The sequence below is a fragment of the Haemorhous mexicanus genome, chromosome 6 (genome assembly GCF_027477595.1).
Source record: "Haemorhous mexicanus isolate bHaeMex1 chromosome 6, bHaeMex1.pri, whole genome shotgun sequence".
Lineage (NCBI taxonomy): Eukaryota > Metazoa > Chordata > Aves > Passeriformes > Fringillidae > Haemorhous > Haemorhous mexicanus.
Window position 1 is genome coordinate 9078062 of NC_082346.1, and position 20088 is coordinate 9098149.

At 42.7% G+C, this 20088-nt stretch overlaps 1 protein-coding gene and 1 long non-coding RNA gene across 4 annotated transcripts in view; one reads left to right on the forward strand and one right to left on the reverse strand.

Moving 5' to 3' along the window:
- Positions 1–1714: 1714 nt before the first annotated feature.
- On the reverse strand, positions 1715–13819 carry LOC132328501 (uncharacterized). The gene is made up of 4 exons (XR_009486792.1): positions 13521–13819; positions 11582–11758; positions 9785–9903; positions 1715–9565 (listed from the first exon to the last, which is right to left on the reverse strand). It is a non-coding gene; the product is annotated as an uncharacterized LOC132328501 (long non-coding RNA).
- A 264-nt stretch (positions 13820–14083) lies between these two features.
- The window catches only part of SYT9 (synaptotagmin 9), a 67268-nt gene continuing 61263 nt past the window's right edge, over positions 14084–20088 (forward strand). For 2 of the 3 annotated variants that reach the window (XR_009486793.1, XM_059848397.1), the window contains exon 1: positions 14084–14315. Coding sequence is in view for 2 of the 3 variants with exons in the window: in XM_059848397.1 (XP_059704380.1) it covers positions 14168–14315 (148 nt within the window). In the remaining variant the exon portion in view is untranslated. The remainder of the gene's footprint in view (positions 14316–20088) is intronic. The other variant, XM_059848396.1, reaches the window with a different exon arrangement.

Here is a 20088-nt window from a genome sequence, read left to right on the forward strand (position 1 = left end):
GTTAGTTATGGTCACCTCTCTCATGATTTAGTAAGGTTAACAGTAAGTAAACACACAATAATAGCCAGCTGTTCTCTGAAAATGCAGATTTTTTTTGTGCTTTGCAATGAGAAAGAAAAAAAATCATGGCATTTGTAGCACCTTACTTTTCAGAAAGAAAATTTCTATGATTATTCATGGAGAAAAATAAGGAATTACAGAATTTCCTTAAAAAGAAGGTGTCATGGTTTGGGCCTGGAGCAATGCCAGTGCCCCCATGAGAATACCTCTTTCCCTGGTATCTACTGTGAGATGTGATCAGAGACAGAGCAGAGTAGGCTCCACCTTAAGAATGAAAGAAAAAAAACTTTATTAACCTAAAACTACAAGGAAAAACACACAGAACACAGGATGAAAACCTTCCAAATTTCCTCCTCCTCCCCCCCACCAAATTTCCAATTCAGTTACCACCCCTTAGATCACCCACTCTCAGTCCAGCACCACCCTTTAGTTAATCAATTCTCAATTCCTCGAGAAGAGAGGAGTCCCTCTTGCATCACAGACTTCAACCAGGAAACAGTCGAAACTTCTCGTGTTTCCGTGTCACGTGTGGCACCGCTCGGAGAACATCTGCCATCGTGATCTCTTCCTTCCATGTCCAGTGCTCTCACCACTGCACATGGGCCAGAGCTGCTTCTAGGGTTTTTCCCTTTCAGGATGCTTTGTCCAGTTCCAAAAAAAGAGCACAGTCCCTCTCCTTTTGGGACACCTCTCCTCCCCAAATTTCACCCCCTGGGGCTGAGGGGTCTCTTGAACAGAGATCATCTTCCTCTTCTTCTTCTTCGAAGACAGAGGGCACCACCACCACCCTCCTCACCCGTCGTCTCTGTTCACACACTTTCACATCACCGCACTCTCCTGGCTCTGAGCCATTGCCTCCCCCTAAATGCAGTCTCTGTGTCACAGGAACTCAAGGGTTCTGTCATGGCTATTCAAGAAAAAATTCCAGCCAAAGGCCACTCCAATCATCTCTTCCCACCTAGGATTCTTCTCAACTTCTCTCAATGTCTTTCACTTGTCCATTTCTTGCTATCTCGCTCTATCTCCTCAACGTCAGGAAGAATCAGCATTTGCAAGGTTTCCATCGTCCCAAGAAGGGTTAAAAGTCCCAGGCTCTGCCGGTTCGGTTCATGAACTCCCATGGCTGGCTGCCCTGCGGGGCACCCCCCCCTTCTCCTTCACACCAGCCGCCTGTGCAGCTATCACAGGCACAGGCTGCTCTCCTCTCTCCCCCTCCGGGGGGGGGGGGGGGGGGGGGGAATGGGGGATGGCTGCCTGAAGCCCTCACAGGGCTCTTCCACCCTTCGGCCCAGGCCTGGCCTACCTCCCTCCGGCTGCATGGCTCCCCTCCCCCACCCAGCTCGGAGCCAGGCAGGGGAAGGTCTGCTCTCTTCCAAGACCAGAACCCAATGAGAGTTTCCCCTGGGAGTTCACAGCTTTTAACCCCCTGTGTTCTCAGAGGCATATCCATGCCCTCAGAGAACAAACCAGGTGCCAATATTAAAATCTGAACACCGATTGGCGTGACCACACCATCCCAAAAAAAACCTCATTTCCTCTCAAACCATGACAGAAGGCTGCCAGAACCCTTTAGATTTCCACATACAGAAGCAGACACAATGATGACAATCCCATACTAAAGTTTCCCTCATTAATCTGACATCACATGAGGATGTTACAGTATCAGGATGTTTTATTTCTTTCTCTTGGCATTTTCAGTTCTTCTGATGATCCACCCAAATTCTCTTCCCTCCCCCAAGCCCCTAAGTAGCAGCATTCTCATTGTTTTATAAGCCAATCTGCTGCACTGTAGTTAAATACATCTCACTGTTTTTAATTTCAGACCAGTTTCTTTCATGGTTCCAATGCTCTTAGACTAACAGAGCCTCCTCTGTATTTCTCTGTGTCACCCTGCACACTCTCTTTTCTTACTGGTTTTATTCAGAGTTGATGCTCAGCATCTTTCAGAACATAATCTTATTTTATAGACATAGGCTCTAATAGCTCCTTAGGGTTTGTCTGGTTATTGTTGTTTGCCTGGGATGAGCACACAGTGCTCCCAAGGTCACTGATGTGGCACCACAGGGTCTGTCCTGCAGCACCTGCAATCAGCAGCAAGGAGGGATGACAATGACCAGAGGAGAAGCCTTCACCCCATGACACAGAACATCTGCTGAATCTGCTGGACTGTACATCAATGGGAATTAGCCCTCCAGCAGCTCCCAGAAGGAGGGAGGCTACAAGACTTAACAATTTAACCATACCTCCAATTATCTTTGCTGTGTCCAAAGTAGAACTGTATTGCCCCAGACAGCCCAGCCTCTCTTGAGTTCAGCTGCTCTGAGTTTAGGAACTTCTCCCACCTTTGCAAATACAACCTCTCCTAAAACAGCCAGTGTGTTATTTTTCCTAACCTCTCCTCATTAGGCTGTTGGCACCACTCTGGGAGATATCAGAGATGGCTTTGAGAGAATAAATGTTAAGGGCAGGATGGTGCAGATTTGAGATGGGAAAGCCCAATTTTGGTAACAAGAACTACACTGCATATTCTTGATATCAAGTATTCTTTCTGGTAAGTCTGCAACATTATCTGGAAGGGAGAACAGAAGTCCATACATTATTCCAAGAAAGCGAGATACAGCGCCACTCTTATGCTCACAACATAACTATAAGAAAACTATTTTATGGCTGCCCATAGTCAAACATAAAATGCCTGAGTAGAGCCTGGAAATCTTACCAAGTGCAATCAATGAAAGACAAAATACTGAAAACCACCCATTTCCCACAGCCATATAAAGATATTATGAGCAAGACAAAGAGTACTAGAAACTATAAAAGTAGGGCATAAAAAGATACTTGAAACTGTTTCATTTGGAACCCTGGACCCTTTTATTTTTTTTTTTTTTCTTTCCTAGGGTAACAAATATTATCATACTCCAGGGATCCAATTTAAAACAAAGAAGCAAAAACTGAAAACGGCACAATATTTATTTTGTTGCCTTAGCTCTACAAGGCATACCAGAAAGCCAAAAACTCCACAAGGAAATTATAGTGTAAATTAACAAGGAGAGCTAAGCGGAACCGCAAGCACGATGTAGGCTGAAATTAACCCTCACTTGTACTTGCTAGAGTAAAGGAAGGTGTATTGAAAGAGGCCTCCCTGTTATGTTTTCTTTCTTCCCCTGACTTATGGAATTATAAAGAATTGGTCTGGCTGGTGTCTTAAAATATTTAATCCCTTTACATCAGCAAAGGGATTTGCTCGCAGAGAAAGCATGCAGCAGAGTGAATGCTGTAATCTTATTCTTTAAAAACATGGTCAGCCCAGAAATTGTCCATTTTACTCAGGAGGATGCAATTACATTTCAGCTTTCATGTAAAGCTGCTTCATGAAATTGAAAAGCCTGCACATGAATAGAAACAAAACAGCAAGGAAAAAACAAAGACTGTGGCTGGATATGGATAATTTCTCCTTTTCCACATGGTTTGAGGGAAAAATAGCTGGCTGCATTGGGTGAAGGCAATCTGCAGTAAGCAGGCTGGTACCAGCCTGTTGACCTAATGGCAACAAGGAGTCTGGACTGAAGAGCTCAGACTCCTGGGGAAAGCAGGTGATCCAATCCCTCATGTCTGTGAGTAAAGACTTTATGAACTACACAAGAGAAAAAATAAACAACCACAGGGGGAAAAAGCAACCACAGGGAAAAAAAAAAACCAACAAAAGATACAGAGAAATGGGAAGACATCTGAGGTCTCAAGGGAGGAAGAAGAATCTTGTTAGCTAACCCAAATCCGGAGGCTGGGACTAAAATAGAGAAGTCCCACTCACCGCTTGCTCTGCCAAAGCCTTTGAGAGACAGCAACATAAACTGCCAGGAGGGCTTTAACTGAACAGGTTTCTGCAAGGAAATGCCAGTGTCTTCATTTGGTTCAGGAATGCTAATAAAAAAAATAAACTTTCTGAGAGAGTCAAGGAGAAAATAATTTAAAAGGTGAGTCTTTGTTCCTTCCTCCCAGCTGGATATTGCAATGGAAGGAAACTCATACAGAAGGAGGTATCCGGCATTTGCTTCAGGGCGCTCTCTTCCCAAGATGACAGTCTTCGGTTCAATGAAGGCAGCTCCACTTTTATCAGCAAAACCAAAAAACTCCAAAATACTGTGAAAAAAGCATGTTTTCTGCCCATGCTAGAACAGAAGCTATTAGGAAAATCCTCCAAATTTCAAATAATTGGAAAGATACTTCTCATTCCTTTCTGGATGCATGATAATGAACAAAAGGAAAGTGTTTATATTTTTTTTATATATTTAAATTCAGATACAAACTGTAAATATAACTTTCAAGTCAGAAACTCTCAGCTTAAGAAATTACACTCTGATTATGTAAGGCTACAGTAAGTTAATTAAATTGTATTAATCAATGTTGGTTTCAATGTGAAAAGCAGAAAATAAAGTCAGAAGAGACTGTTTCTACATTCACACAAATATGGCTTATGTTGTGAGACATAACTGAGTCTAAATCTTGACTTGTTAATTATCAAGGTCTTTACTGTGTAGTTTCTGATACTTTGATCAAAGGTTAAAATCTCCTGTGAGAGACAGGTGAGTATTTGGAAAAACACGGTGATCATATTTTATTATAATTTCTCCTCGTTTTTGGAGTATAAAGTTGTTGGACAGAACAAAAAGTTCAAAGATCTTTTTGAGGGATATCTTAAAAATGTCTACTTGCTATCGATAATGAGATTATATTTCTGTACCCTTGATATTTGGCATGTCTGTCAAGGAGGAGCAAAGTTATTACCAATACCGTCTTTGTTATGTAATGTAGAGATATTTAAGTAACGATTAACAGTTCAGTAAGGAGAACTACCAATAAAAAAATGATATCACACATTCCTTAGTTTGCTCACATCTGTGTTTTGATAAAGTATACACTGAGAAGTAGACATACCTGTCTGGTTTAATCATTTTGCATTTTTGGAGTAAAAGTGAAAAAAGAGAAAGTGTGAAAAGTTAAATCCACTGTGTGATTCAGAAGAAAAAACTGTAAAGGTTTCATCTTCTAATCCCTTGGTTCTATGCAACACTGCGGTGCTGAAGTGAGCCAACAATTTACAGTGGTAACTTAAGATGTAGAGGACAAGATGAGATCCACCTTGAACTAAAATCCCTAGACTCCACACAGACAAACAAAGCTCAGAACTGACTGCTGCCATATACTGAAATACCCCAAACACAGGCACCCTCACAGATCACTTTGCTTTTACCCAACTTTGGGAGTAAAGGCTGTTTTACAGTTTGGAAAAAGTCACCACAGTCTTCACAAGGAATTGGGTGGGAGCTGCACTGGATATTGAATGACCTGAGATGGGCTGCATTTGGAACAGTTAAGACAACCTTTATGTTTTTTCTAAACTTAATACACATTCAACAGACAGGCATATTTATTCACTCAAGAAAAATATTTTAAATCGAAATAAAATTTTGCTAAACTAAACCACTTTTAAGACATCAAGGTAAAATGCTTTTGCACGATTTTCATTTGAGACAAAAATGCATTCTCACTTAAATTCTTTTCCTATTTGGTTAAATCACCTTATATTCAATAGAAAATTGCATTTACTTTCCTATATGTTGTGTTGATTATATTTTGCCCCATTTTTCTGTGTAATCATACTCAATTTATATTTGAAAAAGCCAGAAAACTGGCTACAAAACCAGCAATTTTTTCCACAGTCATACCATCATTCTCTTTTAGAAAAGCTTATGAAACCTATTTCTTTCAGCTTTTTCTCACAAGAAATGCTTACAAATCATTGTTTTGTAAGATTATTTTTTGTTTCTTTTTTCTGGACACTCTTCAATTCATCTGTATCTGAAATTGCAGTATCCAAAACTTGTGTTAGATGAAGCATCAGCAATTTCAAATCAGAGTAATTATGTTCTTTGTCTTTCATGCAATATTCCTCACCATAAACTGCAGAGTCACATTTGTCTTTTTGCAATAGCTTCACATTGTCAACTCACTCTGTTTGTTTCTCCCCATGAGCCTAAGTTTGCGTTCCAAACCTTTCTCCAGCCAGCACAAGCACTGGGTGGATTATGCATTCTTCACCTTTTATTTCCTAATATGGGGGAAAGAGGCCACTGAATTTCACACAGAACCCACGGAGTCAGACACACACCTCAGCAAAATTCAAACTAGCTCTCTCAATGACCAAGGAGATTGCTGGCATCAGCCCACTCTAAGCACCACTGTAGAGACAGCCCTGGGGAATACTGGGACCAGCACCACACTTTACATTTCCCCTCTTTCTTCCAGACTCAAAGGTGGGCTCCACCAGCCACCTGGAATACTGTTTAGAATCCTCTCCCAAAGGCAGGCACTCTACCAAAATCAGAATCCATAGTAGCCAAAACAACAGGATTTCAGTAAAACAGCACCCTGCATAGATCACATTGGAAAAGGTGAGGCCAGGAGTAATTTCATCACAGAAAATATTTTTTCCCACAGCTTCTGGCTCAGAGAACAACTTATAGATGAGGCCTGTGCCCTCTGCCTTGCTAAAGCAACCTTAACTCTTCTGGCTGCACAGATATTCCTGGGTTGAAAAGAGCTGAAAATCTCAGTGCCTAAAGAAGAATGAGCTCTGAAAGCTAACAGCAGCTGACATAGGCTGAAGAACATTTCTGTGACAGCTTCAATATTTAGCCAGAAAAGTATGGAACATTAATCTCAATTTCCTATGCAATGTTTTGGTGTGGACTTCAGTTCCTGGAGTAATTAATGGCAAGAGAAACCCTTCTCACACAGTGAACTAGGTGCTTACCTAGTTTCTTAGCAAGCAACTCATGTATCCCAGAAAGTAATAATTTGTGAGAATTTATTTTTAACACAAATTCTGCTGTAATATGAAAGTTCAACTGCTACTGATTGTCAGTTTTCCCTAGATTTAGGCAACAATGTATTTTGGGAGTATGACTCAGGAAAACATTCACATGACCAAGTAAAGCAGGTGGCCAGGACCTACCACACAGCATCAGTTTCATCAGAACATCCTCAGAGAAGGAAAAATAGCTCCTAGCTGCTTGGGAAGGTGATCACAGGGTGGAAGAAAAAACTGTACTAAGGTATAGGTTATAATTATTACAACAAATAAAGCAAACTGCAGTGTCTTTTGCCTCAGCATCACAAAGAGATACATTTCTAAAAACCACGATTCTGCTGATGGAAGTGTTTATATTGTGTTGAAAAAACTCATTTACACAAGGGACTCAGTCACAAGTTTAAATTATGCCTCTGCCAAAGAAACAGCTTACCTGCTTCTCCCTCAAAAGTATCTCACACAGCAGCACAGCTCATTTATTCCCGCAGTGTTTCAAAGGGCAGAGGAGATGTTTGCTAGTCTGTTGGGAAGTGAGATGCCCAAGATCCCATGAAACTCTACCTGTCCTGTGCAGATTGATGCCCAGCCCTGGGTGCTGTGGTTGCACAGGAACAGGAAGCTGGCACACATGGCACGGAGGTACCATGAGTTACAGGGTGGCCAAAGGGCCCTGTTCCCCTGGGATTCCTTCCTCTCCTCCTTCTCCTGGGTAAGAGGGATTTGTTATTCCTGTCATTCCTTTGCCCAGAAACAAGGCTGTGCCCAAGTCAGCTGTTATAAAAGCTGGGCAGTTTCAAGGTAAGTTTTTCATCCCTAGACAGAGATTTGAAAGGATTCTGCCTCAGGATCGTCACAGCAGCATTCCAGGACCCCTCCAGGGGCAGCCCTGATTCACACTGGGAAGCACCTGCCTTTAGGGACATGGGCTGTTCCCTTTAACTAAAACCAGAAGTGTTCTGGCACTTGAAACTGTGTGTATGCATGTGCTACAGCTCTGATTTTAATTCCTGCTTGTGGCAAAAGGGATTTTTAGCCCAGAACAGACACTATTTCTACATTTCCTACCTCAAGAATACCTTGCAGAAAGCATATTTTTGACACAGTTAACTGACTATTTTTTACCAAAACTGCTTTCTGGATGGACTCCAGTTTATTTGATTATATGTTAATCAGAACTAAAGATAGATCTAAAAGGAATAAAAACTTTCATCCTTCCACAAGGAGACTTGTGGGTTTGTTTCACGTGCAAGCAGATCCCATCTGACCTGTCACTTAACTTAAAAAGTTTTCTAGATTTAGCCATCTTTCAGAGAAGTCCATGAATACAGAAACAGTAGTGATATCTGTAAGTTACAAAGCATTAATTTACCATGAATCAAAAATGAATTTTTATTCCTTGGATATTAAGAATTTGTTTTGAGCTTCAGTTTGGTTTGTTTTTTTTTCCTTTTTTAGGTTAGGGTTCTGTTATCTCTAAGGTTCAAGGATAAGGGACCATATCCTCCTCACTGAAAGTTACTTCCTTAGCATTATCTTACAAATTCATCACAAAACCACCAAGCATTTTAATTTCTTTCTTTTGGTTAGGAAATGTTAATTTGTAGCTGCAAGCAGCTGAGTGGAAATACATTAGCAGAGCATTCCTGCAGTCCACATTATGACTGAGCTCAGATATTTACTTATGTGAACTATACCACTCAGTGAGATTGTCAAAAGGGGTTAATAAATAAAAGTTCTACTAGACAGTGTGATAACAATTTTCAGCTATATATTTTTTTTCTGCAGATGATTCTGCTTTTTTGAACTAGGGAAAAATGCTTTAGAGGTAATAACATTTACTTTATTCAGTGGCTTTAAGAAATGATGAGCATGGTTCAGGTTTTATATAGAGTCCTGAATACTGGCTAGACTCTTACAATTGTAACCCTTTTCTGGGCAAGCTACTTTCAGTGACAGATATTGCATCATCATTCCACCTCGCAGAAAATGGGCTCTGTATTTTATGCATTTACAAATTCTCAAATGGTATTAACTTGGGGTTTTTTTACTTATTGGCTGCCAATGCATAAAATGCAGGACCAACTTCTATTGTTATTGTCTGGCTCCCATCAGCTTGTTAATATAAATAACCAATTTCAGGGTGAGTTAAGACACCCCATTCTCAGGAGGTTCTTTTCTGACATCAAACTTTCACCTTCCTTGAGAATTTGGATATTCCAGCACGTGAGGGGAGGATAGTAAGAAGAGTGCCTCACATTCAGCATGATGACTCCATCAACTTTCATTGGACTATCTTCAACATTCAGGTCCAAAGTTAAATTCTGATTTATTAGTGTAGCATGCTATCTATGGCTCTCCTTGGAAGCAGAAAGGTCCTTCAATGGTTCTTGTGTTTTTCTTTGCAGGAACAGAGAGCTGGTGTTCAGGGATGGAAAGCCAGACAAAATTGCAGAATCTGAAGGGGAGATAAAAACCACTGACTGCAGAGACAAGATTTTCAATCCATGTGAGCAGTCAATAACAAAAACCACAAACCACAGACTTGGGAATTCAACAATTCTTCTCAAGCTCAATTCACTCTCAAGGCTGAATTATTCAGTGCACTTCTTTCTGTTCTCCCAGTAGAGTTTGCAAAAGCTGTCAAGGAATAGATTGTCAAATTAGAAGGCAAATCAGAAGAGATGTGTTTTCCTCCCTCTTTCTCAAGTTTTAAGGAAGCTTACTTAGGATAGATTAAAATTGCATGTGACATGCTACAGCACCCACAGTACTCTCTGTTAACAATGTGAGTGGTATGAAGATCAAGAAAAAAATGGTAATCTTTTATAAATAGGTCATGAAAGAGGCCCATCATACCAAAGAGCTTGTGATGTTGAGCTGTTTACAGTCTTCTGTGCAGTGTCTCCTACTTTGAGCTTGCAACTTTTCCTTAGGAAGTAAAGTTTAGTCCACTGGCAGCATGGGGAAAAGAACAACTGAACAACAACAAAAAAAAAAACCATAAAAAATCCCACTGATGAGCTGCAGTCTTGTTTTTGCTCATAACCTCCTTTCAGACAACTCATTCTTTATCCATACCCCTTCAGCTCACTCTGTAGCATGTAGCTGAGTCCCAATTGTACCAGGACACTGGCTGTCAGATGTACACTCCTAATCCTCTGGTACAGCACAGCTTCTAGTGACACTTGATGGCATCTCAGACATTTGACACACTGTTCCTCTGCTCAGGAGGGACACTTGGCTCTTCCTTCAGGACCTGCTGTGAGAAAGCTCCCTACTATCATTCAGAAAACCCCAAAATAACATTTTACTCTTTCTGACATGGGAACAGCTCACAGGCCTCCTGCAGAGGAAAGTAAAAAGATTGGTACTATCCTAGCATTTAACACTGGGTTTATGCCTTACATTTTAAATATCTGAGCAAAAGTTAATAAATTACATGTGAGTTCAAATAAAAAGCCCTAAGATTTTATAAAAACCATAAGAAAAATGCACTAGTATCCTTTTTTTCATCAGAGTATGTAATTCTGATCTCAAAATCTTCAAATGACTCCATTATACTCAAGGACAGCTATTTTTTCAGGTTAACATCATCAAAGTGATGATACCGCCTTTCCTTTCAGTAACACTAACTTGTTTCCATATGCCCTCTAGAAGTCAATGATGAGGGAAAGCCCATATGGGGGACATATCTATTTTCTAATTAACCTCCCCTTAAAAGCATTCCTAAAACCTTCTGTGAAGAATAACTAACTCATCTCAAGAATGACTGCTCAGAAAACATCTCAAAAAAAACCCCAATTGTAGTCTCTGAGATTTCCATTCTCTTGTTTGTTTACCTAAGCATTTTCTACTTTTCAGCAGTAGCAGAAGATATATCCATTAAGAAGAGAAGGGTGACTGTAAATAAGAGGAAGAGTTAGGCAGAAAGTGTGGCACAGCCAATAACAGAAACATTTTTGACAGATGTATTAATCCTTGGGCCTACAATGGCATTTCCCTTCTGAGCCTGGACTACAGGTGACTGCCTTTGATGAAATGGCCTCCTTTAACCACAGCAATGTTCTCCTTGTTTTCAGCCATTTTGTTCTTCTGTTTAACTACAGATTCACAAACTTTGAATTCTTGGGGTGAAAAATAAAGTCTTGCTTGTTGTGTTCCATTAGTGACTTCGCTGTTCTATGTGTTTTCTTGATTTTCTGAAACAACCCTGGCTTCCCTTCCTCCCTTTTTTTAAAGAAAAAGGTACTCCCATGATGAACTGTACCCAAATGGGGAAAAATAAGTCAAGAAATTATAAATACTCAACACAAACATTTGATAAGTTCTGGTTGCAGCACAGCCATAACAAAAATTCTGATGCAAGCTGCTTGCTTGCTTCCAGAAATGCATTTGTTTCACAAATGCCTCAGCTTTGAAGGTGACTTCATTGCCAGCAATCCTTGTGCTGCTGCCAGAACACTGGGGAAAAGCTTTATTTCAAGAAAAGAAAGACGAACTTGTCAATTGATGATGACAGAACTGTTGTAGGTCAAACAGTTAAACTTATTCTGACTCTATGTGTAGCAGGCTTGGGGATTTTTTTTCTAACTTCTGAGTACACTGTGTTGTGTGAGGGCAGCTTGAGCTAAACAGAAAAAAAAATAGACTTACTGTGTCAGTACAGATTGTAACTCTCAGGATAAGGTTAATAAGAGCATCCCACTGCATCATTCAGTGACCTTCTAGGACCAAAGTTAATTAGTGCAGCATTCATTAGGGATCTCAAATGTAACACAGTCCCCTCGACTGGGGAAATCTGCTGCTGACACAGGAGCAAACCAGGAGTGCCTGCAAGAAAACAAACATGCAATCAATGATAGCAAAATGGCAGAAACAACACGTTCTCCGAGGCAAGATCAGGAAGGAAATGTGGCACTTGCTTTGAGACACAGCTGATTACATTTACTGCTGTTATCTCCAGAGACATGGGCATTTGCTCACATAGTGCACTTAGAGCTCAGAGCTTTGGAGAAGAGATGCCTTTGTTTACAAGCAGTGATGTTCAAATAGTTTCTCTTCTCCACCATTTACCAGAGTAAAAAATTTCCATCTCCAAGCACCTGTATTACAAACATCTCAGCACCTTCAAATTGCTGCTATTCAAAAAAATGAAGTAATTTTTTTTGTAACAGGATAAAGAAATTGCCACTTGATCACCAGGCTGTCCAGAGCTCACTCTCCAGCAAGCCTGAATCCCAAGCTAGCAATGGCCTTGTGGTCCCACAGGATAAAAACCACACTCTGGCATTAATATCACTTTGCAGATGATATATTTGTCTGTCCTGGAGAGAGGTCAAGCTACAGAACAGCACAGCCATCTTGGTCAATGCCAAACTACCAAATTATAGCTAAATAATATGAAAAATAAAATAAAAATTATAGGCAAATTGTATACAGTAATTCAAAATCTGGTCACACATGATCACTGGACTTTGTATACAGATATCTCTGATAGCTTTAATAGCTTGGAGAGTTTACATACATATGAATAATCTGATAGCCCTCTTGAACCTGTTTTTCTCTAATAGACATTCTAGTGCTTCTAGGTCTACAAAGTTCTTTAAAATTTGCCCCTTCTCCACTGCAGTAGGGTAAGCAGCAGGACTGCTGTAACCTGATGCTTAGTTTCAGAGGAAGAGTTCTGACTGACAATACCTCTTATGAATTGTCTTTCTCCCTGCATACTTGGAGAAACAAATGACATTCGTTTTTCCAGCACCAAGATGAGCATTTGTGCAGCATTTATTGAGACTAGCAGAGAGCTTCACACGGTTAGATGTGAAAACATATACTGACATCACCAAAACCTCTGGCTCTCAAAAATATTATTACAATGGTAACAACTGTAACAGCTACACACTATTTTATTATCTATTATTAATTCTTAACAATGACAAGCCAGGCTGAGCGAGTTGCCTGATTACTGGTGGAATTATGCCTGGCTTATACAATCATGTTTTACAGATATCATTTTTGTATTAAAAAGGGGGAGTGAGGGGGGTGAAGGGAGGAATGCCTTTCAGACATAAGCAATGTTGCCAAAGCACTAGGAGGCAAGTTATATTAGTAAACAACTTTTCTTATTAATACCCTCTCCTTTCCCAAAATGCACCTCATTTCGATGACATACTTTTTTCTTTAAGAAGAAAAAAAGTGTCTACTAGAAGATTATGCTATTTCTAGAACTGTTATCATCAGTCTTTAAACAGGAGGCTGAACATCCACACCAATCTGAACTTCCTGAGCTTACCGGGGCCTTTGATATTTGCCTTAAGTATTATAAAAGGGAGAGAGAGAAAAAAAAAATGAAGTTAAATGGAGCAGCCAGTTCTCAGGTTTTCCCCTCATGACACCCACCAGCCTCCCAGCCTACAAACCCAGAAAGCGAAGCAGCACCTTACAAGTCTCCTACTTGTCAGGATAAACATGCCTAATGGCACACATCTCCTCAGCCCCCTCCTCCTCCGCGAAGGCTCTCCTGCCCTCCCCTCCGGCTATGCCTGGGTCTCAGGTGCCTGAGCTTTCTCAGCCGTGCTTTAACTCTTTTTACCCCGTCAATATGAATCCGCTGAACGAAGACCGCCGCTCCGCCCGGGCTACATCTCCAACACTTTCCCCTCCCGACTGTGAGGGCGCGCGTTCCGGATAGCGAGGCGTTCGCGGTCCGCCAGCCGAGCGAACGGGCTCGCACCGGAGTGGGAGCGGGCACCGAGCCGCAAGGGCGCCCGGCCCGGGACGAGCCAGCGGAGGGCCGGGCCTGCCCGCCATGGGGAGGCGGGAGACGGGGCGCTGTCGGTCAGGACCCGCGACCGGCTCCGCGCTCCGCCAGCCTCTGCGCCGCCTCTGAAGTTTCCCCCGAGCAGCGTGCGCGCTCGGGGCCGCGGGCCGGTCCTGCCCCCGGGGCGGAGAGGGGCGCAGCGGCCCCCACCCGCTCCTCTGCCGGCAGCGCTGCGCCAGTGCGGCTGGGCGGCCGCGGCGCCGGCGCTCCCCGCCCTCGCGTTCAACTGGTGGGACCCCCGTGCGGCCCCGGCCGCAGCACCGCGCGGAGCGGCGGGCGGCCCGGCCCGGCCCGGCGGGGCGGGCGCCGCCGGCTGAGGAGGATGCGGGTGGCAGCGCGGCGGCCGCAGGCGGGCGGCGGGCAGCGGCGCGGCGCCTGACCGCAGGGCTCCGCTCCGCTCCCGAGGATGCTGCGGGGCGATGCCCGGCGACAGGGAGGACGAGATCTGCCAGAAAGCGCTGCAGCTTCTGGCCGAGCTGTGCTCCGTCGGGGCGGTAGAGAACGAGAACTGCCGCGATTTCATCTACTACCTGCGGGACAGAGCCCGGCCCCGTCTCAGCGACTCAGGTACGGCCGCCGCTCTCGGGGACGCGGGCACCGGCGGCCTCCTCCGGCCCCGGCTGCGGGAGGAGGGCGAGCTCCCCCGAGCATCCCCGGGCTGCCGGGAGCCGCGGGGAGAGGCCTGCCGGCGCGGCGGGGGCTGCCCGGCAGCGGGCGGCTGCGCAGGGAAGGTGGTGGCGGGGGGATGCTCCGGAGCTGCGGGGCCGGGCGGGTTTGCCCGGCCCGGCCGGGGGAGGACGCCGGTCCGGGCTCGGTGCCGCCAGGCTCGGTTTTAGCGCCCGGCGCTGGGGGAGATGCGAGCCCGAGCCCGCAGCTCTCCCCGAGCCCGCGGCGGGGGCGGCAGCGCGGGGGGCGGGCGCGCAACTTTGCGCGGGCGCTGCCGCCCGGAGCGGGTCGGAGCCGCCCTGGCCGGCGCTGCCGCCACCGCTCTGCTGCAGTGTCGGCGGCCCGGGGCTGCCCCGCTGCTCCCTCGCTGCTCCCCCGGCCCGCCCCGCGCTCCCGGTGAAGCGGCCAGGCGCTTTCGCAGCTCGGTTTAACTGGAACGCTGTTTAACGCAACTCCCCGGTTCCGTGTGTCACAAGCTAACAAGAGTGTTCCTCGCGTTTCTGTAGCAGATGTGGAGGTGCAGGTCTGACAGGATGTACACTGGGTTGGTTTCTGTGTGTTTGTCAGGGTTATGGCTTCCACATCGTGGCATTACAGTCTTACTTAAAAACTTTAACTTATGGAATCTTTCTCATAAGGAAGCTGAGCTTCAGCTGGACAAAACGAGAAGAGATTGAGGATTTTTCTCTGGATGCCAGGGAAGGGCAAATTGCAGTTTAGATTAAGAGCTTATTATATTTATTTTTACATCATCAAGTTGAGGTTGCCCAGTATGGGGAGAAATTTAGTGAGTTAAGATAGAGGTTGATAAATGTCTGCAGTACTGGGAAGCCTTGCTGTTAGATCAGCAAGTCATCACAGCACAGTATTCATTGCTTCATTATTCTCAGAAATAAATCAGTCCATTTAGCACGGGACAGTCTAATGACACTCTTTTCTGTAATTTAGTAGCCTGAAGTAACACTCAGAGTGCAACTTCCTGACAAATCCTTGGATATGCTGGAGGCCTGGAGAAAACAAGTAAAACTAAGTAAAAAAAATACTCAAGGGAGGAAAAAGATGTGCTGTCACAATAAATGAATAAGGAATTTTCCATCATTCAGTTTGCTTGTATCCAAAGCTATTTGCAGCCATTCTGGCTTTTTGCCACTTAAAATATTCAAATTGGAGTGATTCATGCAATGTTTGATAGGGTTTCTTTAAAAGTAGACATATTTAATTGTTTGGTTCATATACCAAAGAATTCATATACCAGGCAGATTTAATTACTTTGTTCATATAAGCAGTAATTTTAGGACAGACACCTGTGATTTTCTGTAATTTTCATTTACTAAAGGATCAGTCATGTATTTGTGTATCAGGTCATGATTCCAAAGCCGTCTGCTTAAATCAGCGCTCGCTTTGGATACGAAACTACTTGAAATGCATATGGAGACTTTAACCTCCACCACTTGGATAACAGCTTTTCAGATTTCTTTCAGAAGCTACCTGCTTTTTTTTTTTTTCATCAGCCTCAGGCAAAAAGAATACCTGGCATCTTTTTGGAAGGGATTTTAAAACACAGTGTGCTCAGTAAAAATTTATCACCTCTACCTAAAGATGATTTAAAAAAAAAAAAAAAAAGTGTGTTTATTTCTACCTGTTTTGCTTGAACCATTATTACACAACAGCCTTCCGGTGTTGTTGTGAACCTGCTCGATTACACAGAGCAGCAGTCCCTAACCTTTGCCAGCCAATGTGCAACAACACTGAGCAATTATGCTGCAGGCAGCATCTTCCCATTGGCCTCAATCTGAACGGTTTTATTTTTTGCAGCTGCAACCAGTCTCAGAGGGTCTTAGCAGGCAACATGTTACCCATAAACCCTGACTTGGAAAATAATTCTGTGAGGTGGTCATGTCGGGAATTCGTTAATTTATCTAATCTCATATTTATTTGATTAAAACGTATTTCTTAGCCCAGGATGGCTGTCCACGTGGTTTGTTTAGCTGCGGTCTTTAGTTGTGCTGTGGGCTGTAAGAAGGCAGTGCCCATGACTTCCAAAATGAAGCAATATGACTCACAGTGAAAGGGCAGTAAATAACACTGACCAAACCCAGCTTGCTGTGTGTAGTCAGTTTCATTGACTCAACAAGGGCAAAACGGCCTTAAAAGCCCGGGCCACTCATCCATTGCCCTTCCAGCCACTAGAGGCCTGAACATGGATGTGGAGAAAAGTGGTGCTGAAGGACAGTGTCTCCTTACAGAACCAGGCAAAAGATGAAGCTGTCCTTGCTCCAGCTTCCAACCCGAGCTTCCTGCCCCCTGCACCTGTGAAGGTGATGTGCTTGAATCAAATTCAGTAACTGGCTCTTAGGCCGCCCAAAACAGCAATCTAAAAAGATCTACAGCACCAGGGTGGAGAAAAGTGCATGATTAAGTAGCTGATGAGGTACATAACTAGGTATTGTGCAGGCATTAGAGCGTGGGGACATGCTTTGAAAAGTGTTTCTGAAATGAAGTGGACACTTGCCTTAATCCATGGTGGGTACAGACAATTCTGCAGCACCTTTGGCTGAAGGCATTCATGGATGTTGGCTCTGTCCCCTGTCAGGACTTGTTGAAAAAGCCCAGCCCTAACTGGGGTGGGGAGAGGGAGCTGAGGGGCTGCTGAGCCTGGTGCCTGCATCTGTGTCCAAGCTCAGCCTCCTGGCACCCCTCAGCCCCAGCAGGGAGCAGCTAGGTCCCTGGAGATCCACTCCTCTCTTGCCTGACATCTGATACACTTGGCTGTGTGACTCAGGCCAGGAGGGGACTGGATGCTTGTGGTGTGTGCCACATCTTTATTTTTCAGTTCTTCAGGGTATTTGGGGGAGTGCTGCACGTGCTTTGAGCACGAGTTTAAGGGCTAATGAGATCTGGGTTTGACATGCTGGTCCACTGGATTTCAAGGGTGACACGAGTGAGTCAGATTTTAAAGCTTTTCAGAAAACTGAAAATGCAAATTAGGCATTTAGTGAAAAATCTTCAATTAGTTCAATAAGAGTTATATGTCAGAGCAACCTTGAAAATCCCCAAAAGGCATCCTTAAGCATTTAGATACCTTAATAAGCTGACTCGTTTTCTGTTCCATTGTAAAATGTCAATAATATTTCTGTATCACTGAAGGGCTTCTTGAAGATATATTGCAAAGTCTGAGCACATCAGGTACAGAATACATTCATAAAGGAGAGTCAGATGGACCTCTCAGAGACATTCAGGTAAAAACAATGTTTGTCATTTGGGCATTTGAAAACAATCCCTCAAGATCATGGAATATCACCCCATGACATGTGATAAAGCAAATATTGTAGAGCAGGAATGAGCAGAAGAATTCCTTACATGTGTCAAAAAAGAGAAATCCAGTAAACCAAAACAACAACAAAATCATGAAAGCAGAAAATCTTGATAGAGAGACTGACCATTAAAAGAAGAATTAGGACAAAAAAGCTGTTTATGAAATAAGGGTTCTAACAAAGTCCAGGCCACTAATCATAGTGAATTGTTCATTAATTTTGTAGTGGAAAAATTATATAAATATAAATAAAAAATAAAGTTTTCTGTTGCTTTGGGTTGCACATCTTGAGGATGAGCCATCAAGGTCTTATAATACTCTTAATTGCATTCTTTAAAATTGACTAATAGATGCTAAAACAGAATACATGATGAACATTGTGGGCATAGCAATGGCATGAAGTGTTTTACAGGTCATAAGTATGAGATAATTATTTCACAGTGACAGAAAGCCAGATTTTAGTACTTGATGGAGGTAAAGATAGTTGACAGTCAAAAAATCTGGGAGTGGAAATGGGATGGATATTGAAGACAAAATGTATGAGAAACTGCAATTATGGTCTTGCAGTAGAATTTAGGCATTTTATGAATCAGTACTTTACTTTTTAATGTCTACTTTCAGCTTCAGGACAGAGAGAAGCACAAAGAAAAGAAAGCCAAAGAGGCATAACCATGGCCTCCCAGCCCTCTGGTGGAATGTGAGAGCCCAGGTTTTCTGTGGAGGGTGTTGTTCCAGTAGACAGCTCATTCCCTAGAAAGCTACTACTTGCAATTAAATTGTACCTCAGAAAGTTTCCCTTTAATTCGGAACTGACTTTAAAAACAAAACCTGTCTTCAGAAAGTAGTTTGGTTCCTTAAAAAAGTATTTTAAAATTTTTATACTTTAAATTGCTTCCTGATTTATTCCCACCTCACTCCCCAAATTTTCCAGGAGCATAACAAGCTGCAGAGTTTCATCAAGACATTAAATACATCTAGATTCATCTAGGAAAATTCAAAAAGCATTTGCAAGTTTTAAAGACATGAAAAACATTTGAGTGGGTGAAATAACTTCCAGTATGTTTTTTCATTTTATTTTCCTCACTGTGAGCTGTTGCTCTCCAGATTTTCAAATTTTCTTTTCCTGATAGTATTCAATGTGTCCCACTAGAGCAAGACTTTGTAGGATAGAGGACAAGTGTAAATCATATTTCCTCTCTTGAGGTCAAATGAATGAGCACGTGTGAGGCCCAAGTTCCTTTGGGTTTTGAGAACCAAAGTGCTCTTTCAAGAGTTGAAAAAAATACAGCGATGTTACTGTGTTTAAGACTAAAAACAGGTATTCATTTTCTCTTTTGAAAAGTCAGGAACAAGTTTGAAGAACGTAAAAACAATTACTTCCTGTTGCTTGAATTCTAAAATGCTCTGCTAGTTTAATTCCCTCTAAACAAAGAGGCTCTCAGATATTTTCCTGTCACACTGGAGGAGTTTGATATTGTTTTTCTCCTTGGAAATCTGTTTTAAACAGCTGGCTAAATTTTGAAACAAATTGTAGAAAAGAGCAAATCATGTTCAAAGTAAAGGGACTACCTGTGCGCTTAATAATGACTTAAGACTATAATTAAAGTAAATCAGTTTAAATAAAAGTAAAGATTTTAATTTATTATAATCTCATATAACATTTTCCTGGAATGTTTTTTGCTCTTTTGCAGCTAACCTAAAGAATTATAGGTGTTTAAGTTATGACTTACTCTTCAGAACCAGAGAAAAGGACGACTACAAAGATTTTCCTCATGATAAAACCGAGCTTTGATCAGGCTGGAACACAGTCATGTTAAATACTCTTCAGATACGAAAGAGCCCTGCTCTACTGAGATCACTTACTATTTTCCAGACATGCAGAGCAGCAGCACTTTACCTTGAGAAGCCAAACACGAGGAGGTTTTCTATAGTCCCTGTGACCAAGCCTCACTCCACTGCTGTCCCATGGCTGCTCCTGGACACTGTGGGAAGCAGAAATGTTTCAAGTCTATGAGAAAAAGGCAAGGTGGCTTCCAGCCCTTCTTGGCCTCTGCAGCCAGATTCAGTACAGGTGTGGAAAGTAGGGGCTTCCATTTCCATTTTGGTTTTAGTTCTCACTTATATGGGGATTTCACCAAATGTTTGTTGTTTACAGTCTGCCTTATACCCTGAAACTACAACAGTGTGTAACACTGTGTTAAGTAGACTGATGCCAACTACATCTCTTTGTATTTAACAGAAAAGAATGTGTTTACTCAAATACAACACATGTATAAAAATGTGTTTACTCATATACAACACATATATAAAAAGGTGTTTACTCATATATGACATGTATAAAAAAATAATACTTATTTCCTG